Below are 27270 nucleotides of genomic sequence, written 5' to 3'. Positions count from 1 at the left end.
TTACAAAATTGGTAGGCTGGAACTGCTAGGATTTAAAACTCTTAAATTACAGATTACACAGAAATAGCCTACTTCAATGGCATAGTAGTACCACATTTAACATGCATTCTGTGAAAGGTCCTAAAAATATGTTCCTGAGATTATCTGCTTTGTGGTCTCTTGAGATCCAAATTTGTATTCAGTATTTGTATTTTAATCTAAAGTGAAATTTGGAGAACAATTATTTACCCAAATTGTAGGTTAAATTCTCTTGGTAGTCCATATTTAATCAGTTTAAAACTTTATATGACATAAACTGTGTTATTAACTTCATTCTATTAACAGACTGACAATAAGATTCTTTGAATTACTCTTACAGAATTGAAAATAAATCAACTTACTCTTTATTTCACTTATAAGATACAGAAATAAAAAAATGAATTTGTAGTATTCAAGTGGATGCCAATACAGATTATTTAAATTTTTGTGATCTCTTGTAACTATTCAAATCATGACATAAAAATATAATTGTTCATGTCCTAAAATGCAAAAAGTATACCAGTACATACAGGCTGGCTACCCTTCATTTGCAATGTCGTTTGTGTTTGTTTTTTCATCTACTGTGATTCTTTTATTTTAATTACAGTTTAATTTCAATATTTTGTATTGGTTTCAGGTGTGCAATGTCCTTTTGTCATCCTTCAAGAGTAATGGTTTTAGGAAGATCAGAGTGGTCACTCCTATCAGACGTTTCCTTTACAGCAGCAGAGTCTAGAACAGAATAAAATACCTTACTACTATTTCTCTGATGTTCTGTTTTTTGGTTATACCAAGGTTCATCCCATTTTTCTTCAGTTTGCCACGTGTATTTCAAGATAGTACTGATGATGGCTTCAGAAATAAGGATTATTAGATAAATTATCAAAAATGTATTCATTGACCTAAAATGAGAATATAAAACATATCAATTATGTGCTACTTTTTAAAAAATTTAATTTTCCTACTGTTTCCTATTATATAGATACTAGAGGCCCGGTGCACAAAATTCGTGCATGGGTAGGGTCCCTAGGCCTGGCCAGCGATGAGGGCCTATCTGTGGGGTGACTGGTGGGGCGATCGGGGGGCCCCTGCTGGCTCTCGCCTTGGCTGGCCTGGTGCTGCCTGCTCACCAGCCCCACCCCCGTCCCCGCCAGTTACCTCGGCAATCGGGGGCCTCCCCCTGCCCCGCTGGCACCTGCCTTGGGTGGCCTGGGGCCTGCAAGCTGGGGGCAGCTCCTGCATTGAGCGTCTGCACCCTGGTCAGTGCACGTCATACCTACCGGTAGGTCGACTGGTCACATAGCCTTTTATATATATATATGAGCTTTACAAATATTTTCTCCTATTCTATGGCTTGTCTTTTTTCATTTTTCTAAGTGTCTTTTGAAATGCATAAGTTTTTAATTTTTATGAAATTTAATTATCAATTTTGGGCTTTGTTTTTCGTTCACTCTTTTTTGTATATTTCATATCTAAGAAATCTTTCCTTAATCCAAGGTCACAAACATTTTCTCCCATGTTTTATAAATTTAGCTCTTATATCTATATCTATATATATATTTTAATATATTTTATTGATTTTTTTACAAAGAGGAAGGGAGAGGGATAGAGAGTTAGAAACATCGATGAGAGAGAGACATCGATCAGCTGCCTCCTGCACACCTCCCACTGGGGATGTGCCTGCAACCAAGGTACACGCCCTTGACCGGAATCGAACCTGGGACCCTTCAGTTCACAGGCCGACGCTCTATCCACTGAGCCAAACTGGTTTCGGCAGCTCTTATATTTTAAGTTTACATTTGGAGTTAATTTTATATATGGTGGGAGGAAAGGGTCATGGGTCAGTTTCTGGAAAATGGATGTCGAAATGTTCCAGCACCATATATTGAAAGACTCACTATACTTTTGTGTGGAGATATTTTTTATAATAAATTATATGTCTTTGATAGATAAAAGGTGGTTTATATTTTCTGTTTTATCCTGTGTCAATTTCTGGAAGTTGTGTTTTCAAAGAATTTGCCATTTCATTAAGGAAAACTTAGAGACATAAAAGTTGTTTACATTTGTCTGTGGATACAGTGACCATAGTAGGTAAGATCTATAGTGACAGTCTCTCTTTCATCCCTAATATTGGTAATTTTCCAGTATATCTCTCCTACAACTCCCCTTCCCTCCCACCAATCCCTCAATGTAGATAGACATTTATCAATTTTATTAATATTTTCAAAGAACCAACTTTTGGCTTTGCTAATTTTGTCTATTATTTATTTCCTATTCTATTGATTTCACATCCTCAGTATTCCTTCTCTTCTCAGATTGGGTCTAATAGCTCCTCTTTATCTAGCTTCTTAAGGTAGAAATTTAGATGACTGATTTTAACCTTTTCTTCTTCTCTTAAAATTTTATTGCTAGAAATTTTCCTCTAACCTAGGCTTTTGCCCTTCTGTTATTGTTTTTGGGGTGTGTGTGTGTGTGTGTGTGTGTGTGTGTGTGTGTGAAACTTTAGAAATTTTCAATTATTTTTTCAAATATTTTTATTTTGTCCCTTTTCTCTCCTCTTTTTCAGGGATCTTGATTATACTTATGCTAGACAGCTTAATACTGTCCCAAATGGCTCTAAAACTGTTCATATTTCTCTGTTATTCAGATTGAATAATTTCTGTTGCTCTTTGAAGTTCACTGACAATTTCTTCTTTCTTCAACCTGGTGTTGAGCCCTTCTAATAACATTTACATTTCAGTCATTATGTTTCTCAACTCAAGAATTTCCACTGAGTTCTTTTTTTTTCAGTTTCCATTTCTCTGCTAAGATTTCTCTTGCCGAAACCGGTTTGGCTCAGTGGATAGAGCGTCGGCCTGCGGACTCAAGGTTCCCAGGTTCGATTCCGGTCAAGGGCATGTACCTTGGTTGCGGGCACATCCCCAGTGGGGGGTGTGCAAGAGGCAGCTGATCGATGTTTCTCTCTCATCGATGTTTCTAACTCTCTATCCCTCTCTCTTCCTCTCTGTAAAAAAAAAAATTAATAAAATATATTAAAAAAAAAAGATTTCTCTTATATTCATTGACATGTCCTTTAGACCTTTGAAACTATCCTATCTAATAAAGAGGGAATATGCTAATTGACCCTCATGCTGTCACAAAGATGGCGGTGCCCACAGCCAATAAGGAGGGAATATGCTAATTGACTGTCACGCCCTCAAAGATGGTGGTGCCCACAGCCAATAAGAAGGGAATATGTTAACTGACTGCCACGCCCCAAAGATGGCGGCATCCAGTCCCCTCAGCCCCACCGGGGCGCCTGCCTCCGGAGTACCCCAGTCCCCTCAGCCACCCAGGGCCGGCCCAAGGCGCAGGCAAGCCATTGATGGTGGCTGCCCAGCCGACGCCCGAGGCGCAGGCAAGCCTTGGATGGTGGCTGCCCAACTGCCCAGGGTTGCCTGAAGCTCAGGTAACCAGGGCTGGCTGAGGCTTGTGCTGCCGGCAGTGGCAGCAGCAGAGGTGTGATGGGGGCGTCGCCTTCCCCTGATCGCTGGTTCGCCTCCCGCCCCTGAGGGCTCCCGGACTGTGAGAGGGGGCAGGCTGGGCTGAGGGATCCCCCTCCAGTGCATGAATTTCCATGCACCAGCCTCTAGTTTATAATATATACTTTAAAGTCTTTGCTAATTGCAAAATCATTATGGAGGCAGTTTCAATTGAGCGCTTTTTCTACTTAGTACAAGTTACATTTTCTTCACGTCTGCTTATTTTTTTAAAATATATTTTATTGATTTTTTACAGAGAGGAAGGGAGAGGGATAGAGAGTTAGAAACATCGATGAGAGAGAAACATCGATCAGCTGCCTCCTGCACACCCCCCACTGGGTATGTGCCCGCAACCAAGGTACATGCCCTTGACCGGAATCGAACCCGGGACCTTTCAGTCCGCAGGCCGATGCTCTATCCACTGAGCCAAACCGGTTTCGGCTCGTCTGCTTATTTTTGATTGCATAGTGTATTCTTTTAGGTTCCTCAAAGAGTGTGGTTTTTAATTTTAACAGGAAGTTAACTTGGCTAGGCTCAAACACCAAACAATATCTCCAATGCAACAGGCAAGAGCAAAATTCTCTGCTTGGATCTTTCAGCTTGCTGGTACATACCGTTACTGTTTCATTGTCAAGCCCACTGGGGTCTCCCCTGCACATGTATAGTTCTAATAGTCAGCCCAGGAGATGGAAATATTTATGTGCAGGTTTTAGAGCTCATTTCCTTCTGTGGCTCCCTCCTGTATAAGATTTTCCCCTTTTTAGATGCTCTTCCCTGTCCTCTGACACCTATATCCTGTAAATACTCGGGCTCTCAGATGCCCTTTGCAGTCCATGAATTTGAGAGTGCCCTCAGGAAAAAAGCTACATTCTTAAATTTTTCCCCTTGCTGATACTGTCTTTCAAGAGTACATTCTTTGCCAGTTTCTGTCTGTTTTTGGGCCACTCTCCAGAGCTTTAAAATTATCGTTTATTTTTAAAAAATATTTTGTCCAGATTTTACTACTGTTATCTGCAGGAGGGTTAGTCTGATCAAGTGTTTCCATTATTACCAAATAATATTTATTTTAAAGTCATAATTTGGCATCTGCTATATGCCAAACATTGTGCAAAATGCAACATGTATACAAAAATATAAGAAGCCATCCCTATCCTCAAGGATACAATCCTTGATTTGACATTATACAGGGGTTAAATATATTTTTATACACAAAAAAATTATACACAATGAATTATATACACATCCACAGTCATATTTATGTGCAAATAAATGAAAAGTTTTACTTTTCTACTGCAGATCGCTTCTGTGACTTGCTCTTATAATTTAATGCCATCTTTGTTTCCATTCCAGTATATACAGCAACACCTGCAAAACAAAACAAAATAGTACTTTAAAATAATGCCCTAGCATGTTTCACAAGAAAAATGTACTCACTAGCATGAAAGCATCTGGGAAAATGCATCATCTGACAGCTGTTACAATCTGACTTTCCTTTCTTTGAATTTTTTAAAGACTTTCTGATACTAATTTTAGGGAATTCCAATTACTCAACCTGCTGGATAAGGAAGTCATGAAGGTTCTGTTTCTGAGTTATAACTGAGATATAAGAATGAGATACTATTTCAGTTGAAATTGATAGAGAAAAAGGATTTGGGAAAACAAAAATGGCAGGGCAGGCCATTATAGATAGAGCAAATACTGTTAACAAAGACAGATATGAAAAAGCACTTTCTGTTCCGATGGAACAATAGATTATGATTAGAGTTTGAAAACACCTGAATGCCAGAATCTGAACCCCTAGACATAATTTCATAAGCACTGGAGAGATAATATGAAAATCTATCAGGGTAAATAAACACAAGGAATGGGCCATTTAAAAAATTTGTGCCCATGTGAATGACTATGAAATTAGTGAGAATGAAAGTAATAATGGGATTAAAACTGGGGAGTGAATGAAATTAGGTTAAGACCAGCCTTCTAAAATACTTTGTTGGAATTAGACCTTGGTTTGAATGCTAGCTCTGCCACTTACTAGTTCTGCATCATTGGGCAAGTTATTTAATCTCTGAGTCTCAATTTCTCCACCTTTAGAGTAGAAAAATATCCTATATAATAAAAGGTTAATATGCAAATTGTCCCCTCGACCGGGAGTTTGACCAAGAGTTCAACCAGGGGCGGGGCCGGCTGGACAACCACCCCCGATTGGCCCCCCAACCATGATCAGGGTGGGGCCAGCCAGACCCCATCCGTGCACGAATTCGTGCACCAGGCCTCTAGTACCTCTTAAAATTGTTGTGCAGTTTGTATGACAAGTTAGCAAAATGCCTAGAAACAGATAATCAATAAATGTTTACACCCATGCCTAAATAGTAAGATTTGAGAAGCAGTGTAGGATTCATCATGTCCTCTTCCTAAACATTTGTCCTGGAATTTTCACCATTAAAATTATTCCATAAAGGCAGAAATTATAACTCAAATGGCACCAAAATTATAGAAATCAGCCAGAATTATACAATAGAGAGAGGTGGGTCTGAGGCAAACAATAGCAGACCCATCTAAAGGCATTCAAATACACATCTTTTAAGCACGTGAAAGGTTTTAATGCTAGAGAGATGTTTTAAAATACAGCATTACATGAGAGGGTCTAAAGCTTTGGAGGTTTTCTTTGGCTTTTGCCATAAGAACATTTATTATAGTTTTCTTAGATTGTGGTAAAATATACATAACATACAATTACCATTTTAATCATTTAAAAATGTACAATTCAGTGGCACTTAGTATATTCACAATGTTGTGCAACCATCCTCACTATCTAACTTGAGAACATTTTCATCACCCCCAAAGGAAACCCTGTACCTATTTAGCATCATTCCCATTCCCCTCCACTACCAAGCCCATTAATCTACTTTACGTCTCTATGAGTTTGCCTATTCCAGGTACTTCAAGTAAATGGGATCCTACAATATGTGACATTTGTGTCCGGCTTCTTTCACTCAGCAAATGTTTTCATTTGTTTGATAGTAAATAATTTTCCATTGTGGATATCCTACTTTATGTTTATATATTCATTAGTTGATGAACATTTGGGCAGTTTCTACTCTCTGACGATTGTAAATAGTGCTATTATGCACAATGTATGAGGGTTCCAATTTCTCCACATCCTTACCAACACTTGTTACTTTCCATTTTAAAAAAAATATATGGACTTCTTTATCAGAGAGCCTAATACTGAGAGATAAGACAGATGAAAGAAGAAAATGAGGAAGAGGACAGACCCCTAAAGCTGTAAACATTCAGTAAATAACATAAGCTGGCTAGTATATGAAGGGCCATTTCTGAAGAGGGAAGAACTAGTTGACAGCTAAAGATTATCATTGATTTCACAATTTGCCTAAAATTGACTCAGAGCATAAGTTAATTAATTAATTGATTAATTAATAAATCTCCAATGCAAGAACATTATTTATTCATCATTTTGATCCAGTCAGTATACATTTCAACAGTACCTGGCATATAGTCATATTAATAAGAATTTGTTGAATTAAAGAATAAGTCAGCAGTTTTATTCATCCAATCTAAGAATAATCATAATAGAACTACACAGGTGGTTTACTATACCATAATGCCAGATTATATTGGTTCTTATCCACCATGAATAGAAAGAATTGCCAGAATTATATTCTTAGCACTCAGTTTCACAAGTATTAACAAAGAAAATATAAGAGTAAGGTTCTAGTCTATTACTCAAAAATAGAGATTAATAACAAACACTACAACAAAAATTATATTAACACAATCTTCATAAGAAAATTATCACAGGCAACATGTAACTAAGTAACAAGTTACCCAACCAAAAGAACACAAATGCTGTGCTTTTAAAAATACTTCATAAAGTATCAACATGAACGTATAATTAAAAACTTTCAACATATACAAACCAAAAATTTCTTTTGTGTTTTTTAATCTGGCTCCACGAAGCAAGAGACTCTCTGGCCCCAGAGGTCTAGGGAAAAACACACACAAACACAAAAAACAACCACACAAAAGCATTAAATATATTAAACATTTAATTAAATTCTAAAATGGCATCTTTAGCAGAAAGTACTTGAGTTATAGTTACAACACTGTTTTTATATAGAACCAAAATCTTAGCTACTATTTAGGTCAATCATAATGTTAGTTACCATAACAAAAACACCTGCTTTAGCATTTCAGTTACTTTAAGATCGGTGGCTCAGAAATAAGATTATGCTGGTATATAAACTCATAAAGCCACCAGACCAGTTGCAAAAATTTTAAACATAAAACACAAATAAAAGATTAAGCAATGATTTTTAAATGTTTAATAGAGGACAAAAATTATGAGCAAAATTAATAAACAGTTTTCAAAGAAAATAGAGAATTAAAATGCAATGTAAGTAAGAATTGTAGCATGATTTGTGTGTAAATGCATGAGTTCTGCACAATTAAAATTACTTTGGATTCTAAAACATCAATGTAGTAAGTGAGTTAGTACTTTTGTAGGCAAGATTGACACTACAACTTTACTACTTGCATTGCAAACTTCTTGGAGCTCAGGTCTTCTTGCTGTTTGAATTTCTCTCCATAAAGGAGATATAAAATGAGAAGGAATAACTAGAAAGGAAATTGTACTTTTTTAGTGATAGCAAAATGATAAGACTGTTATGGATAAGTTAAAAAGTCTTAATTTTGTTGAGATTCCTTATGCTTTTCTGAAACATACATACACAGTCATCCAAATCAAACAGAATCGGAACCAAGATGTCTACAAACCCAAACACTAAAAAAATCAATGAACCAGGGAGGACCAGGTGTTTGGGACATGGTTAACAAGTATGGTTTTAATATTGAGTCATATTTGGAGCACACTACACATGGATATTCCAAAATCTATTAACCAGAAGTCATAAAATAGCTCCTTTTCACATGGTATTGTTTTTAACAACGAATAGAAAAACTTTGCGCTCACACTGGCATATACAATTGGGATATAATGATAGAAAGCTTTGAATTAAAAGGTAGTTCATCAGCAAACTCTGGTTGCTTCAGCAAAGACCATGGCTAAAGAGTTCATTGAACATGCTCCTGTGTTAATGTTTATTAAAAATGTGAATAAGTGCTGATGCATGATAGTTTTGGTGGCTTGACTTGAGAATTTCATTTTAAGAAGTGCTCAACTCTTATGTCAGTGACTTATTTCAAGCAGCCAGTTCAACTGAATATATCTCCAGAAAAAAGGTGAAAGGCTAATTCGATTTAGAAGTTCAAGGGATGATTCCAAGATTTATTTTAAATTTGGCTTTGTAGTCATGAGTAACAATGTAATCTCATCCTATTAGCAAATCTTTGAAATGAGCCCAAGTCCTTTCATGCAGCAGCCAGAAATTAACCTTAATATAGAGGGAAAACAAAATAATCAACCAAACAAAAAAACAATCAGAAGAGTAAATAAGAGGTTCTGGATTGGCCACTAAGTACTCTAGTTTGTGTTAAATGATTTTGAAATGAAGAAAACTGTAACACTTATACTTGTTAAACAATATAGAAAACATTTCTTGTATTCTAGACTTTAAGTGGTGGGTAAGGATTTGAATAAGAATGTTTTATGTTTCCTTTTATGTTACTACCTGATATTATTAGAAAAAAATACAAGTATATAAATAATCTTACTAAATTATTTTTATATTATTTCATGAAATTTGCTTCGCCCTCACATGTTGCTGCTATAAATAACTAGAAGATAAAATGCTAAGTGCTTTCACGTGAACCCTTTTACATTATATGAAGCTTACTTATCTAATATTTCTTTAATTTGATTTTAGTCCCTCCCCTAAATAATGTGGTTTTGTTCTTACCTTACAATTTCTTCCATTTGTTGGGTTATTATCATTCGTCCCATGAATCTATAAAAGAATTCACCATGTTACCAAAAAAACAAAGATATGTTACTTATGACATCATAGGTGGAAAACTTTAGATACTTTTGGCACTATTTTTATACATGAAACAAACCAACCTTTTGTTTCTATGAATGGTCCAATAATCATGTTAGAAATTATAAAAATAAATATCAGTCAATAAGCTCTAACAATTCTTGCCATCTCACTCCAGCTATGAATGAGGTAATGAATGTAAAAATGTTTTCAAAATGGTGATACAAATGTTATATATATTATTACCATTATTAGTTTTATCATCATGAGAATTTATATTTGCTACACAAGTATACATTATTTAGCCAACAATGAATGCTCACATATTTCATCAGTTTATTAAATAAGCTTCCTGTGATTAGAATCATTCATTTACTTACTCATGCATTCATTCATCCAACAAATATTCATTGAGCAACTACTATGTATGAATTAAGTGGTGGGAATAGAGTAGTAAGCAAAAACCTATTAATGAACTCCAGAGCTTCTAGAATAAGTGGCTTGTTATCAATGAATTTTCATAACCTGGCCTTTCAGATCCAAATTCCACTACTTAAACAGCTCCATATCACAGAGTCGATTCAAATGAACAATTATTTTCTACTACAGTGAGAAGTAAATTTTGAGTTGAAGCAAATTCTAGACAGAGCTTCATGTTAATCATTTAACTAGGCAAAGCAATATTAAGCATTCCCTTCCCAATGTCCCCTATTATTCCTCCTGTTTCCAGGTCACAGATGCTTTATCCCTTTGGCTTCATTGTTTCTTGCTAATCTCTTACTTCTGCTTCCTTCAACTGTCTGTATCAGGGAAATGCACTGCTGTTTTTCTTTTTCTTTTTTTTTAATCTCCACTTAGTGGATTTTATGAAGGCTTGTTTCCAACCTCAACTTTGGATTTAGATTTAAAGAACCAATTCAGCTGTTGTCTCCCTGGGCATCTTTCAGAGATGACGCAGACCATTCTTTTGATTTTCTTGAGCTAAATTCCAACAAGAGAGTCTAAAAAATTAAGGACCACTCTGGCTGCTTTTGTGAGAACAGACTGCAAGGGGAAGAAAGGGGAAAACTGATAAGAATAGCAGTAAGCCAGGTAGGAGGTTATGCTGGCTCAGAACAAATTAGTAGCAGTGAAATGAGTAAAAGATGGTCAAATTTTGGATATATTTTGCAGGTGAACAGATAAGATGTTCTGATGGATTGGGATGAGATGTGGGAGAGGAGGTGAGGAGAGGTTAGCAGAGAGGGGATGTGACTCCAAGGGGTTTTGGCCTGAAGAATTGGAAGGAGAGACTGTCATCAACTAAGGTAAGAAAAGACTGTTGGCATAAAAAGTTTTGGAGGGAAAATCAGCTCAGTTCTCAACATGATTAACTTGAGATTTCTACTAAATGTCTAAATACAATTGTAGAACATGAACTTGGATATAACAGTCTGGAATTTGGGAAAAGACATCTTGAATGGAGATATAAATCTGAGAGTTAGCATGTAGATGATCTTTAAAGCCATCACCTTGGATGCACTCACCAAAGGAGTGAGTGCAGATAGTGAAAAGTACAGGTGGGGAAGGGAGGAGAACCAAGGACAGTCCTGGGCACTCTAACATCAAGAAGTCAAGGGAGAAGAGAACTCAGCAAAGAGAATGAAAGCAGAGACTACTGAAGTAGGAGAAAAACCAAGAGAGGGGAATTCCTGGAAGCCAAGTGAACTAATTATATCAAAAAAGAGAAGCAATGAACTATCTAGCTACTGGATTTTGAATTGATGAACTTATTTGTAACAAGGCGCCACGCAATGTTTGTAATAGCAAAACAGAGGAAGAGTTAAGTATTGAAAAATTAGGTAATGGTTAGGTAATAGTATATGCACTTAGACTATTATGTAGCCATTAGAAATGATTATTAAGAATACTGTACAGACAAGTCAATAGGGGGGAAAGGGGACATATGCAATACCTTCAACAATAAAGATTTAATTTTAAAAAAGAATACTGTACAGTAAAATGGAAAATACTTTTTTAAATTACAAAAGCATTCCACATTCTTTCAAGAAATATTAGAAACTATGGAGAACAAAAATAAATAAATAAAAGCAGCTGAAATCTTATCACCAAGATATATCTACTAACATTTTGACATATAATTCCTCCAGAATTTTCTTTCTCTCTGTACTTATCTATTCTTCTATCTTGCCATTTAACTATCTATCAAGTACACAGAAATACACATTTAAAAATATATAATTGGGATTATGAGAGCTACAACTCTGTATCTTATTTAACATTATATTTCAGTATGTTCTTATATCATTAAGTTCTTTGAAAATATTTTTATAATCTACATATTTCCCTCTTATATAACTGTACCATGTACCCATCTAAGCATTCTCCTACTTGGACACTAAAAATGCTTTCAATATTCCCCTTATATGTAGCATATAGAAAAGTGAAAAAATATAATTTTATATATATAATGTCTTTACAGCTATGAGTTCCTCAAGGATAGAAACCATGTTGATTCATCTTATTTCCCACTCACCATAATGAACAGATAGGTGCTCAACAATAACTTGCTGAATGAATAAATACAAACAGCAATAAATGTGAGTTATCTTTCTATTACAAAAGTGTTCTGTAGTAGTTACATATATATTTAAAACAAAATATATACTTTCACTATGGAAAAGGGAAAGATAAAATAAAGAGGAACACCTTATATTTAACAGTGAATTATTTCCTATTAAAAAAACGTTTTAATTTTTTCCACATTTTCCAAGATAATACAAAAACTACTCATCATCACATTAGTGATACTTGATCTCATATTAATCTTATGCCTGCTTAATGCTCCATTTCATACAATGTTTTTTATAACTCACCATTTTTGAGACAAGGAAATAATAGCAATATAGAAATCTTAAAGTACTAAATTCTTCACAGTTAAATCTCATAGTTTAAACTCTTAAAGCATAGGACAGCAAATTTTTAGCTAATTAGAAAATTCTATACTGCATTTGACTCTAATGAAACCACAAAATTATATAACATCACATAGAAAACTCCATTATAAATAATATATGGATCCGAAACAAATTATGTAAGTAATTATTCTGGAAAAGCAAATGACTAATAAGATATGAACATTTCAACCAATAGAGGGAGACATATTATATGACAAGAAGCTGAGGGTGAATTTTACAATGTGGTTGTAATTTATATTCAATCACCAGTTACTGAGTAAAAATGAGTTTAGTATATCACTTTCATAATAAAAAGTTGTTCCTATTTCACAGCCCACAATAATTAGTATATCCCTGGAAGATGACTTAAACTGTATTTAGTAAATCATAACATTAAAAGGAATTCATTCCAAGTGAACACAAAGACAGAGCCCTTGCCTTCCTGGAGTATGTGTATACACAGAGTTACTTTCTTCTAACGTAATAATCTTACTTCGCCCTAGCCAGTTTGGCTCAGTGGATAGAGCATTGGCCTTCGGACTAAAGGGTCCCAGGTTTGATTCCAGTCAAGGGCACATACCTCAGTTGCAGGCTCCTCCCCAGCCCTGGGCCCTGGTCAGGGCTTGTGCAGGAGGCAACCAATCAATGTGTTTCTCTCACATCGATATTTCTCTGTCTTTCCCTCTCTCTTCTACTCTCTCTAAAAAATCAATGAAAAAATATCCTCAGGTGAGGATCAAAAAAATAATAATCTTATTTCTCTTATAACTACCATTATAGTTATAAAATTTCCTATAATGGTGATAAAGCCAGTTCATATAGAAATAGAAAGTAATGGAAAGAAACGTCTGAGTAAAAGAGCACGGTTTTTTGAATTAATACTTTGGATTAGAATTCTGGCAAATTCTGCTTTAGCCTTTTTTCCTTTAATGTTTCTCTCCACTACCTCCTCTTCAATAATGTCTTTGATTAGCTAAAGATTTCATTGTATGTTTATGATGGTAAAAATGAGATCTGTGAACAGGACTTAAAATGAGTAGGTTGACTATCACACCATACCTGTACAAGTCTGCTTCTGGTTGCTGACATTCTATCACAGCTACAAGAGTGTCCAAATTAGCAACTGTTTGTAATGCTGCTGTTTCTGGAACTGCCACATGAGTCTAAAAAAAACCCACAAGGATTAAACTGCAGTTTCAAGATCTAAATGGGACCCTACATATCAACTATTTCTTTTTTGAAAAATAACTTATTTTTCAATTACAATGGACATATAATATTATCCTATATAATAAAAGGGTAATATGCAAATTGACCCTAATGGCAGAACGACTGGGATCAACTGGTCGCTATGACATGCACTGACCACCAGAGGGCAGACGCTCAACGCAGGAGCTGCCCCCTGGTGGTCAGTGCGCTCCCATAGGGGGAGCTCTGCTCAGCCACAAGCCGGGCTGATGGCTATGAACACAGCGGCAGTGGCGGGAGCCTTTCCCGCATCCCCAGCAGCGCTAAGTATGTCCAAGTGCAGCTTAGGGGTTCCGGACTGCAAAAAGGAGCAGGCTGGGCTAAGGAACTCCCCCGAGTGCACGAATTTTCATGCACTGGGCCTCTAGTCTATATAATAAAGAGCCAGGGTTGTAACGACTGCTACGACTGAAGGCTCGACCAGACCGGAAGTCAGTGCTGGGTTGCAACCCAGCACTGACTGGGGCCACTGCTGGTGCCCCAACCCAGCACTGACTGCCTAGGGGGCTGCAGATCAGGCCGGGAGAGGGGCCTGCAAAGAGAGAGGCAGGGTCTGATCCGTAGCCTTTGTGGCAGCCGTTGATCAGAACTTGCCTCTCTTTCTCTCCCTGCCTGGCCAACAGCCACACCTCCATTTCTCTCCAGGCCTCCACTGGGGCTGATCAGCCCCACCTTTCTGATCAGGCCCCGCTGACAGGCCCAGAGATGCTGACTGGCATACAAACTAAACAATCAACCAAATCTGGGTGAATGTAAGGAGCCAATGGCTGCCTAGGAGGCGGAGCTTTTGACGCTGACTGGCATAGAAACTCACCAATCAGAACCAAATCTGGGTCAACAATGAGGAGCCAATGGCTGCCTAGGAGGCAGAGCTTTTGACGCTGACTGGCATAGAAACTCACCAATCAGAACCAAATCTGGGTCAACAATGAGGAGCCAATGGCTGCCTAGGAGGCAGAGCTTTTGACGCTGACTGGCATAGAAACTCACCAATCAGAACCAAATTGGCCGGCAGAGGAGGGCAGTTGGGGGCGAGATCAGGCCAGCAAGGGAGGGCAGTTAGGGGTGATCAGGCAGGCAGAGGCAGTTGAGGGTGAGAACAGGCCGGCAGGGGAGAGCAGTTGGGGACTTGATCAGGCCGGCAGGGGAAGGCACTTAGGGGCAATCAGGCAAAGGCAGTTAGGGGTGATCAGGAAGGCAGGCAGAAAGGTTAGGGGCAATCAGGCAGGCAGAGGCAGTTATGGGCGATCAGGCAGGCAGGCAGGTGAGTGGTTAGGAGCCAGCTGTCCCAGATTGTGAGAGGGGTGTCCAACCGCCGGTTTAGGCCCGATCCCACAGGGCCTAAAACGGCGGTCGGACACCCCCCGAGGAGTGCCTGATTGGAGTGGATGCAGGCTGGGCTGAGGGAACCCCCCTCTAGTACAGATTATAATATAATCAGGTGTACAATCATGATTAGACATCTATATAACTTACTAAGTGACCCCCCCTCGGTAAATCTAGCAACCATCTGACACCATATATATATATTCCCTATGCTGTACTTTACATCCCCATCTATTTCAAATCTCCCTTATCTAAAAAAAGCACCAAAATATTAAAATATTTTATTTTTCCTAACAACACTTCCCATTTCTCTTTAACTTGACTAAACCATGTGAGGCTACCCTTGAAATAAATATATAACATTATTTCTTTTAAAAAACTTAGTAATTCTTAGAATTTTCAGTAATTTAAAAATATTTCTCCTTTATCAGGTCAAACTTTATTACCTTAACCAAAGAAAAATATCACTATAATCCAAAGACATTTTATACACATACAAACCTTTAGGTTAGTTTCTCCATCCAAACTAGCAGTTGTAATGTGACAAGAACCATCAGGTCGATCTGAGGACAGAAGCACCAAATCTGCAGGGAAAATTTCATCTTTGGCTATTCGAACAATATCACCCACCTATGAAGAATTTTGAGGAGAGTGAATATACCAATTTTAAAAGGCAAGGACTTATTTGAGTTCTAAACAAGTAGTCTATCAAAATAGTTTAATGTAGAAAAGCAGGCTTTCAGTAAAATATAATCAGATTAAAGTTTGTGATATCAAAATATAATTGACATACATTATTTACTAAACGCATACCCGGATGTTTTTTGATCTCGTTTTTACAAGGCCACCACTTCGAACAACATAAACAGGAGCTCCATTTACTTCATTATCTGAGTTATGTCGTAACCAATCTTCATAACCCTGTAAATATCAAAAGAATAAAAGTTCCTTTTTTAGTATAATTAGGAGATATATTTTTTTATTGTTGACACTATCACAGATATCCCCTATCCTCTCCTTTGCCCACCCCACCCAGCCTCTCCACCCCAACTCCCCTGGCCTTCACCACACTATTGTCTGTGTCCATGGGCTATGCATATATGTTCTTTGGGTAGTCTCTTCACCTAATTAGAAGATATTTTTATCAAATGAGAAAAAGAAACATAAAAATCGCCCCAAACATTTTATTTATCAGAATTATATTAGGCAATTTTGATGCATATACTCATAAAAACTTGGTTTCATTACATACATTTTTCTTATTTTCAGAGTACCTCTCCATTAATCTTTCTCAATTTCCTTATGAAAGCCTCCTTCTGTCATCTTTATGGGCCCTTTTTTCACCCTTCACTTTCTCGCTACAAGATTTCTTCTATACCTGTGGTCTTCAAAAATTTCTGAAATTTATATCTCCAGCTCACATCTTCCTTTTAGACTCTAAACTTGAATATCCAACTGTATTCTTAATATCTTCATTTTGATATCTAATATATTGAACATTTCAAAACTAAACAAATGATGTTATCTTCTAAATATGTTACATTTTCCATATTACCCATCTTGACAAATGACATCACCATCTACTAAACTGCTCATGCTAGAAATCTGGGGAGTAATTTTTTTATTCCTATCTTTCCCTAACACCTAGTCAATCAATAAGTTCTATTGCTTCTACATACAAATGATATTTTAAACATAAAATGTAAATTTATGCAGCTGGTCCAATGTGGCTCAGTCGGTTGGAGCATCATCCCAAACAGTGGCAGGTTCGATTTCTAGTCAGAACCCCAGACAGGCCGAGTGCAAGAAGTTTGCAATGTTTCTCTCTCACATCAATGTTTCTCTCGCTCTCTCCCACTCCTTCTTCTCTCTAAATATATCTATAATAATAAAAGCAAAATATGCTAGATCTTCCCGAAGAAGCCCGGGTCCTGGGTGCCTGCTGGCAGCTGGAGGGAAGCCCGGGTCCCTGCGGGCAGCCAGAGGGAAGCTCGGGTCCTGGGTGCCAGAGGGAAGCCCAGGTCTGGGGTACCAGAGGGAAGCTGGTGCCGGCAGTTGGGGGAAAGAAGGCCCACTCTTGCACGAATTTCATGCATCGGGCCTATAGTATATGTATAAAAATTCATATAGCATTATTACAGACAATAAATAGAAAAAAAAGAACACATTTGAAAACTGATGTTGAATTATTTCACTTTCTTAAACACTAGAACAATAGAATTATTATTTGTACTTCCAAAAAATATGATAGGGTATGTGGATCATCATTAAAAAGGGAAATAGACATAAGCATTTCACAAAGACTAAGTGGACATGACATCTTGTGTTATTTCAAAGAAAATTCAAGAATTCAGAGGTATAACACAAGATAACAAAATGATATCTGATAGCATTAAGTGATAAAAGTAAAGTACAAAACGTGTTGTTCTATGCAATCATTTGTGAAAAAAAAAATGCTTGCCTCTGAAAACACTCTGTATCAATATCTGGACTAATGTACAAATAATGGCTCCCTCAGGGGAGGAGAAACAGGAGATGGGAAGGGGGGGAGTTTTAGGAGTATAAATGACTTTTATTATATGATATTTTGTACTTTCTAATTTTTAAAACATGTGCACCTATTACCTAAAAATATTATAACACTATAACACATAAAGCAAATATTAAAAATTACTTCAAGATCTTTTTTTCAGAGAGAAACCTTTTGGGAAACTATTCTTAAAGTATTTAAATGATGCAGCCCTAGCCAGATAATTCAGTTGGTTCGAGTACCATCCCGATATGTCAAGGCTGCCAGTTTAATTCCCGGTCAGGAAGAATCAATCAATGAATGCATAAATAAGTGGAACAACAAATTGATGTTTCTCTCTCTCTCTCTCTCTCTCTCTCTCTCAAAAAAAAAAAAAATTATGTTGGCCCCACTAAAGATGTGGTATTCCAATTTTAGAGAAATTTAATGGAGGGTCAAAACGTTTTTTTCTGAAACTGTCAAAAAGCATAGTTCCTTTTATAGCCAGATGACACTAATAATAAAAACATTATTTTTAATACAAGTTCACAAATTTTAATCCATCCTACATATTACTGCCAGATTAATCTTTCCAAAACACTGTTTTAATTCGCTATCCTATTCAAAGTCCCCTCAATAACTCTCCAATGCTTAGACCAAAGAATCTTCCACCCTGCTTAATTTACCAAGCTACATTTCCAGTATTACCTTTTAGTACTTTGCTACATAGTGTCAAACATTAGTCAGCCATGTCATTTCACAAAAAAGGTCTTGCCTTTTCTTACATTTGGGACTTTGTGTAAGTTGTTTGTTGCTTCTTTACCTTTTTCACCAATTGTCATTTTACCCTTATTCCAAGTCTCATCTCTAATAATGTTTCTTCCACGAAACCCTCCTTGATTATCCAGACAGTGTTCCATCCTTTCTCTGAACATCTACAGCTCACTGGGTCTGACCACTACCTTACTGAACTATAACTGCTTTTGTGTTTGGTTTTATCTTCCCTACTTCATAGGTTTTATGCTCAGAGAAGGCAAAGACTATGATGTTTACCACAGCACTACACTTTGCATTACATAACTAAAAAAACCTTTAGCCGAAACCGGTTTGGCTCAGTGGATAGAGCGTCGGCCTGTGGACTCAAGGGTCCCAGGTTCGATTCCGGTCAGGGGCATGTGCCTTGGTTGCGGGCACATCCCCAGTAGGGGGTGTACAGGAGGCAGGTGATCGATGTTTCTCTCTCATTGATGTTTCTAACTTTCTATCTCTCTCCCTTCCTCTCTGTAAAAAATCAATAAAATATATTTTAAAAAATAAATAAATAAAAATTAAAAAAATAATAAAAAAACCTTTAATATGCAAATATGGTTGGGAGAAGTTAAAAAAACAAGAAAACTAACATCTTTACTCAATTAGAGTATAAAAAACTGATAATATAGCTTTTCTTATTTTGATAAAAGTACAAAGGACAAAGGCAGACTAAAAGGAGAGAAAAAGGAAAGACTGGAACATGGCTACTTTCATTTGTACAATTTTTCTAAAATTTATTCTACTGATCTATAGGAATGGGCATATAAACCTGAACAGTATATTTAGTATGTTGTGTGTTATTAAATGAGCACAATTTAGGAATAGTTGTTAGAAAAGAGAAAACTCTGAATCCTGACCTTGTAAAGGGAAAAAAGTCCTTATACATCAATTTTCTCTTTGAAAATTATGACCTTTCATATTTCTGCTTTTGCTTTGAAGCTCTCACGTAAATTTAGGACTTAACTGCATCAACCATTGTAACACAGTTTGAGGTATAATCTTTCTGCTTTTTATATTACGTGTTTTTATTTAACCCATTTTAGTAGGAGACAGGATGTCAATAATAATAAATATATTTAACTCTCCTATTTTGCAGATTTTTATCAGCATTTTTCAACTTGGTTAATGACATCACATTCCTATTTTGCAGATTTTTAACAGCATTTCTCAATATGGTTAATGGCATCACATTCCAAATAAATCCAGGCTATATTTGGTCAAATATACATACATTGGGAAACCAGGACAAGAAGTAATGCAACATTTTAAATTGCTTCAAAAAAATACTCAATAGCTTCATTCATTCATTTATTTATCTGTCAAGCAATTTATTTATTGGAGATACAATCGGAGCATGATCTTGTTCTGGTCACTAGAAATAAACTGGTTTGTAAAACAAAGTATCTGCCCTCAGAGAGCTGAACATTCAAATGAAGGCAACAGACAAACTAATAAACATTTATTCAATAGAAACAGGTAGCACCAAATGATAGGAAGAAAAAAAGAACAGAGCAGAAAATGAGAGAATGACATGTTGGTCAGGAAAAGCCTAAGCTATCCAAGTGGAAAAGTTGCACAGTTGTACATGAGTGTCAGAGTTCAGGCAATAGTTTCAGGATACATATATGATTGGCAACCATCCTATATAATAAAAGGGTAATATGCAAATTGACCCTAATGGCAGAACGACCAGAATGACCGCTGGATCAGTCACTATGAGATGCACTGACCACCTCTTGGTTCCTTTCCCTGGCCGACAGGCTCCGATCACCTGATGACCACCCGCGGCGGGGGTGGGGCAGGTGAGCAGGCAGGAACCGCCAACCTCTCGGTCCCTTCCCCCTGTTGTCAGGCACCAATCACCTGATGGCGAACGGGGAACCGGGGGTGGGTGGTGGCGGGGAGTGGGACGGCTGCGGGCAGCCGGGGAAGATGGCCCTGATCGCAGGCTAAGCCTAGGGACCATACCCGCGCACGATTTTTTTAAAAAAAATATATTTTATTGATTTTTTACAGAGAGGAAGAGAGAGGGATAGAGAGTTAGAAACATCGATGAGAGAGAAACATCTATCAGCTAGCTGCCTCTTGCACACCCCCTACTGGGGATGTGCCTGCAACCAAGGTACATGCCCTTGACCGGAATCGAACCCGGGACCCTTGAGTCCACAGGCCAACGCTCTATCCACTGAGCCAAACCGGTTTCGGCCCACGCAGGATTTAAAGTACCATATAAATGGTTCTTTAAACCACTACCATGGATGAAATTACCTAAGAGGGAACTACATATAGAAAATAGGTCCAAGGGACAAATATGTGTTACTCTGATGAAATAAATGACATCTGCAAAACTAAGTAAATATGTGACCATATGAAGTGATTTGGATGCTGACTGACAATTTCCAAAAGAACACTGAAGAAAGGAAAATCAAACAGTGAGAGCAGTAGCATGATATTCTGACATACTAGATATACTACATCCCAGAATTACAAAATGTCTGTCAATTTCACTTTCAAGCAATTTAAACCTTATCCCTAAATCTTAAAAAAGGAAATTATATCAAATTTACGTAAGAAAATTCAACTAACTCTCTTTCAAGTGGAAGGAACAATCTCTGTATAACTGAGGCCCTGCCAAGATATTTAATGGTAGTTATAAAGACATGACCTTTCTACAAATTCCTTTATTTTTAACTTGACATGTTCATGCAATAATACTCTTCTTTTCTATATCTAGAATTTAATACCATTTCAGGATTTGGTTGAAGCTATTTCCCACTAGGGTACAACTTTACATAAAAATCAACTTAACCAGAGAAAGTGTAAAAAGTAGGAAAGCACTACACAATTTTTATTTAAAACGAGAGGCCCGATGCACAAAATTTATGCACTGTGGAGGGGGGCGGTGGTATCCCTCAGCCCGCCCTGTGCCCTCTCGCAGTCCAGGAGCCCTCGGGGAGCAGGCCTAAGCCGTCAGTTGGATATCCTTAAGCTGCCGTGGAGGCAGGAGACACTCCCGCCATCGCCGCTGAGCTTGCCAGCTGTGAGCCTGGCTCAGGGCTTCTGGCTGAGAGGCGCTCCCCCTGTGGGAGTGAACTGATCACCAGGGGGAACCTCCTGCGTTGAGCACCTGCTCCCTGATGGTCAGTGCACATCATAGCGACCATTCGTTCCGCCATTCGGACGATTTGCATATTAGCCTTTGATTATATGGGATATAATTTAGTTTATACATATAAAATGCTTGTTTTGAATGCCTTCTGGGTGTGTCGAGAACAACATTTTAACAATGGTAAACATACCATGAGTCACCTGAAATATAATAGAGTGGCTTAACTCAGTTTAATTTTACCATATGCAACATCAAAAACACTTGCTGCTTTTTTATGGAAATTATTTTCCCAACAATAAATGTTACCTTGGAGTGGACATATTTAGCAACTTGCAAATGACAAGGGGAAACAAGAATAGGAAGCAATTCATACCTGCTTTATGGCCGTTACTGTTATCACAAAGAATAATGGAAGTCCACTGGTAATTGGACTGGTAGGTGTATCAATCATAAGCTGGATTAAAAAAAAAGAATGCAGAATATTATATTTTTATATTGTACACATCATGCTATTAACATCTTAAATCTCAAACATACTAGGAATTCAGAGAACACTATACAAAATGAGTATCATAGTCCAGAGTAAAAATAATAGGAGGGACATATTATACAGTGAGGATAATTTAGTTCAGTTTTACAAGTTCACTTTATTGGCTCTTATATGGGGTTAGAATATCTAAACCTACTGGATACCCACAAATATTGTTAGAGTAGACTCAGTCATTAATCTGCCTTCTTTACAGAGAATACTTCAATTCTTCCTCCATATTTGCCAAGGAGTGGAGCTACAGCTGCTCTGAATCTTATTTCACATTTCTTCGCTCATCCTGATAAATGCTGAAAAGTCTGTCAGTAATTTTTACTCTGGGATTCAGAATAAACACACTACTTAGGGAGACAGAGCAAGGAATGGGACTAGGGAAAGCGTTTTTCTTCCATAAGTGATTTTGTTAAATCTAGCAGAGTCAGAGGGGGTATAGCTTGGAAAATGATGCTGCAATTATTATCATTCAACTGAGGTTTTAGAATCTGCTGGAGAAGTAGAGACATTTTTGCATTAATTATGTTTGGCTAGTTAGAATATGGCTCTAAATGATTTACTATTAATGTTCCTTTACACCATGGAGGATAATTAAATTTGTTCTCTTCCACAGACAAGCTGAATTCCTGAACTTAGCTGGTAATTTCACAAATGCATGTTATGTGGACACAGTTAGTATAAATTTCTCACTTTTCTGAGAAAACCAAGCTGATGTTCTATTGATAAAAAAAAAATCAGAAGTTTCTTCTCTGCTCATGAAGAAAAACAACTTTTAAAAAATAGTATATGTTTCCTCAAGCTTTAAAGTAATAACTTGGCAAGTGTTTTTTCTTTTGAAATTCTAGGTTCTACTGAAAGGAAAGTTCAGAGTTCATATGAAAATTCAATGCCACATTGAAAGAAACTGCTAAAGTATTACCAGAAAAAAATAATCTTTTTAAAAGAAAATAGTAATAACTATTTTTAAATATCGACTCAAACTCAAGTTTCATAAGCTATTCTCTTGATATTTTGATATTAAGAAAAAGAAGTAATGTGAAATTAAGAAACTGTGAAATAGCCTATAATTTATACAGGTTCAAGTTAAGGAAACGGTCTCCTAAACAAAAATCTATTTTCATGAGGATTTTTTAAAATGAAAAAAAAAATTGTTTTAAATAAAAGTAAAATTGACATTAAAAAAAGAAAAATTCACTTTGTACTATAGGCAAAAATGTGCCAAAAACATGTGCTGCATATTAAAACCCAAAATATTTATGTTCTGAACGAGCGTTTGAAAGATGATGTTATTTTCTTGGCTTTGATTATGGTTATCAGCACCACAGCATATCAATAATGGAACAAATAAAATTAATCTTAAAATTCACTGGCTAGTTTTTAGAAATCTTGATGTGGTTAAATAATTGTATTCATTAAATACAATGGGGAGGCTTTGTAGAAAAAAAATATGACCACAAAATCAAATGATTTAGAATGCTATGTAACTTTTCCCTGACAAGATATTTTTAGAAATTTTATCTATAAATTTAACAATCTATTGAGTGATAAAGCTTACCTGAACCAAAAATATAATAAGAAAATAAAAATTTGCCACTCTTCTGAATTGTTCAAATAAATTCTTTGGAACAAAATTCCACACAGTGTACTAAAAAAAAGAGAAAGAGAAGAGAACAATAAGTTAATGTTTAAAAATAATATACACTCTATAGATAGAATAATAAAAGTAAAATCTGATTTACTAAGCTCTTAGCCAAATTCATGTAACTCTTTTTTTAATGATTGAAATTTCTTGGATTTTTCTTTCTAAAGTTTACAAAAAAATGAAACGCTTCACAATTTGTGTACCATACTAATCTCTGTATTGTTCCAATTTTAGTATATGTGCTGAAGTGAGCACTTGTGTAATTCTTATTTTATAGATGTCCCCCATTTCCCTACCCCATTTGCTCCTTTCACCCTGCCCCAAGCTATAGAATCTATCTGATTTTAGAGTCTACTCTTTTTTCTTTCTTTTACTATTTATTGGCAATTTTAACATAATTTTTAAAATGAGGTAAACTGTAACCTAGCAATTTTGCTACTAAATTCTTGATATTTTAGAAGCTGGAGAAGGCACATCTAAAACAACATTAAAAAAAAAAATTATTTAGACCTGGTCAGTGTGGCTCAATGGTGAGTGTCAGCCAATGCACCAAAGGGTCTCAGGTTCAATTCCAATCAAGGGCACGTACCTGGGTACAGAAGGCAACCCATTGATGTGCCTCTCTCACATCAATATTTCTCTCCTTTTCTTCCCCTCACCCCTCCCTTCCACTTGCTCAAAAAATAAATGGAAAAAATATCCTGTTGAGGATTGACAAAAAAATAATAAAAAATACTTTAGATAAGTGATCACTGGCATACCCACCAAGAAAATCTCATAAAGGATATGAAAATCTTTCACAATGTCAATATTTAAAGTAAAACAGTGGAGCATAATGGTTAAGAACATAGATAGTAGGGGGTTTAAATTGTTCTGGCCTACATCCTAATTCAAGGTCACTAAATGACCTTGTTAACCTCTATAAAAAGAGGACAATAATAATCATATTGTATTTTATAATCATCCTCTCTAATAAAATGGTAATATGCAAATTAACCATCACTCCGCTACATAAGCCACGCCCACCAGCCGAGCCATGCCCACCAGCCAATCAGGGCGAGTATGCAAATTAACCCCAATCCAAGATGGCTACAGCCACAGAGAGCAAGGTTTCCCAGGTAACAGAGCAAGCCAAGCTTTCCATAGCCGTTGCAGGCCTAAGCCTCCACTCAAGCTACAAAGTTTCAATTATAGAAGGTAAACAAATTCAAACGGCGGCAGAATGGAGCTTGAGAGAGCAGGCCAGGGTTGCCGGCAGCAACAGGGGAAGCAAAGCTTTCCGCACACCCTGGCTGGGCTCACCCGCTTAAGGCTACAAAGTTTCAATTGTAGAAGGTGAATTAACTGCCCCAGAAATGGCTGCCGCCCCAGGCTACAAAGTTTCAATTGTAGAAGGAAAATAAATTCCAGATACCAGGGCCTCCCCTTGGGTTGCCAGGGGGCGTGGCCGGCCTGCAAACCACCACAGGCCCCTCACTCAGGCTGCCCCACACCCCAAGGGAACCCCCACCCTTATCTGTGATGCCCTTCAGGGCAAACCAGCTGGCCCCCACCTGTGCACCAGGCCTCTATCCTATCTAATAAAAGAGTAATATGCAGATTGATCATCACTGTAACACACAATATAGCTGCCCCCATGTGGTCAAAGATCCTGCCCCCATGTGGACACAAGATGGCCACTACAAGATGGCCAGCAGGAGAGGGCAGTTGGGAGGCACCCGGCCTGCAAGGGAGGGCAGTTGTGAGGGACCAGGCCTGCAAGGGAGGGCAGTTGGAGGTGATCAACCCTGCAGGAGAGGGCAGTTAGGGGTGACCAGGCTGGCAGAGGAGGGAAGTTGGGGACAAACAGGCTGGCAGGGGAGCAGTTAAGCATCAACCAGGCTGGCAGCGGAGTGGTTAGGGGGTGATCAGGCTGGCAGGCAGAAGCGGTTAGGGGCAATCAGGAAGGCAGGCAGGCAAGCAGTTGGGAGCCAGCAGTCCTGGATTGTGAGAGGATGTCCGACTGCCCGTTTAGGGATCGGGCCTAAACGGGCAGTCGGACATCCCTCCAGGAGTCCCAGATTAGAGAGGGTACAGGCTGGGCTGAGGGACAACCCCCCGCCGTGCACGAATTTCGTGCACCGGGCTTCTAGTGTTACTATAAAGATTAAATGAGCTAATATATTAATAAAGCAATTAGGAAATAACCGGGCTCATATTAATTACTATGTGTCTGATATATTATTAATCAACTCGTAAGCCTATAATACTATATAATAGGGGCAGGATACAAATACAGTACAAATTTCACTTGTGTCACTTATTACTCACAACACAACTTCATATATGAAACAGGAAAACACTTTATAGCACTGTTACATTACCCTGTGTACATTCTCCAAGTAGAATGTAAGATCCCTGAGGATAGAACATTGTTTTATTTATTGCTCTATCCAGCAATTATACTACTACTTGGCACATAGTTGGAGATCAAAACTTTAATAAAATAGATGAATCCTATATAATAAAAGGGTAATATGCAAATTGACCCTAACGGCGGAATGACCAGAATGACCGCTTGACCAGTCACTATGAGGCGCTCTGACCACCTCTTGGTCCCTTTCCCTGGCCGGCAGGCTCTAATCGCCTGATGGCAAACGGGGAACCGGGGGTGGGTGGCAGTGGGGAGCAGGGCCGGCTGCAGGCAGCCAGGGAAGATGGCCCTGATCGCAGGCCTGGCCTAGGGACCGTACCCACACACAAATTTCATATGCTGGGCCTTTAATAAATAAATAAACATGGTTGAAATGTTTGGGATTTTTTCCAGATAATTATCCTGATGTCAAGCAATGAACCCTTAATTGACAATTCAAGATATTTAAAGAGACATTTTACTTAATTTTATCTGGTGCAATGTAAGATGGTTCTAATTCCTAAAATTGTGTATGTCAAAAATTCACTTCTTAATCCGTTGGTTTGAGACCTGAAACTTCCTTTCCCGTATGAGCAATTTATTTTTTAATCCTCAACCAAGGATATGTTTTTATTGATGTTTTAGAGAGAAAGGAAGGTAGGGGGGCAGGGAGAGAGACAGAGAGGAAGAAAGAAAGAGAGAAACACTGATGTGTGAGAAACAATGATGTGAGAGAAACATCCATTGGTTGCTTCCTGTATGCGCCCCTACTAGGGATCGAACCCATAACTTAGTTATGTGCTCTGACCAGTTAGATTCCCAGAAGAGCCCACAAAAGCCAATTTGACTCAAAGATGCACAAATAGTTGTACAATAGCGAACAACCTTTTTTCTTAGGTGAAATTACAATTTTCAGTTCTAATCTGGGATACCTGAAACATACTTTCCTATGGTAGAATCAGTGGCTCCAGATTCTGGGGCTGGGATTTATGTCAGGGCTCTAGAAGGAAGAGAGGTAGATACTTCCTGGCAGCAAAACAAATTACTATTCAATACCTATATATGAGATGGTAATAACTCTGTTTCAAATCATCTCTAGCTGATCTTAACCAGAGTAAAAATACAGTTGTCCCTACAGGGGTCAGAGTATTCCATGTAACTTCCTCAGTCATCAAATCAAATGTATCAACTTTATAAGAATTACATTGGCAATGTCCTAAGTTTACATCAAGCTATTTAAATT

The 27270-nt window shown here is 37.5% G+C and overlaps 1 protein-coding gene across 3 annotated transcripts in view; it reads right to left on the bottom strand.

Annotated features, from left to right (window-relative positions):
• ATP11B (ATPase phospholipid transporting 11B (putative)) overlaps positions 1 to 27270 on the bottom strand; it is a 116058-nt gene that overhangs the window by 55535 nt on the left and 33253 nt on the right. For 2 of the 3 annotated variants that reach the window (XM_079766407.1, XM_079766406.1), the window contains exons 3-11: positions 23549 to 23638; positions 21826 to 21906; positions 15838 to 15945; positions 15526 to 15654; positions 13510 to 13613; positions 9416 to 9463; positions 7478 to 7542; positions 4823 to 4904; positions 770 to 920 (exon numbers count right to left, since the gene is read on the bottom strand). In XM_079766407.1, coding sequence (XP_079622533.1) covers positions 770 to 920; positions 4823 to 4904; positions 7478 to 7542; positions 9416 to 9463; positions 13510 to 13613; positions 15526 to 15654; positions 15838 to 15945; positions 21826 to 21906; positions 23549 to 23638 — 858 coding nt within the window. Of the gene's footprint in view, positions 1 to 769; positions 921 to 4822; positions 4905 to 7477; positions 7543 to 8094; positions 8175 to 9415; positions 9464 to 13509; positions 13614 to 15525; positions 15655 to 15837; positions 15946 to 21825; positions 21907 to 23548; positions 23639 to 27270 lie in introns of those variants that run through there. The other variant, XM_079766408.1, reaches the window with a different exon arrangement.

This window comes from Cnephaeus nilssonii (genome assembly GCF_951640355.1).
Source record: "Cnephaeus nilssonii genome assembly, chromosome: 3".
Lineage (NCBI taxonomy): Eukaryota > Metazoa > Chordata > Mammalia > Chiroptera > Vespertilionidae > Cnephaeus > Cnephaeus nilssonii.
Note: the sequence above shows the minus strand (reverse complement) of the source record. Positions and strands in the feature narration are given on the sequence as shown.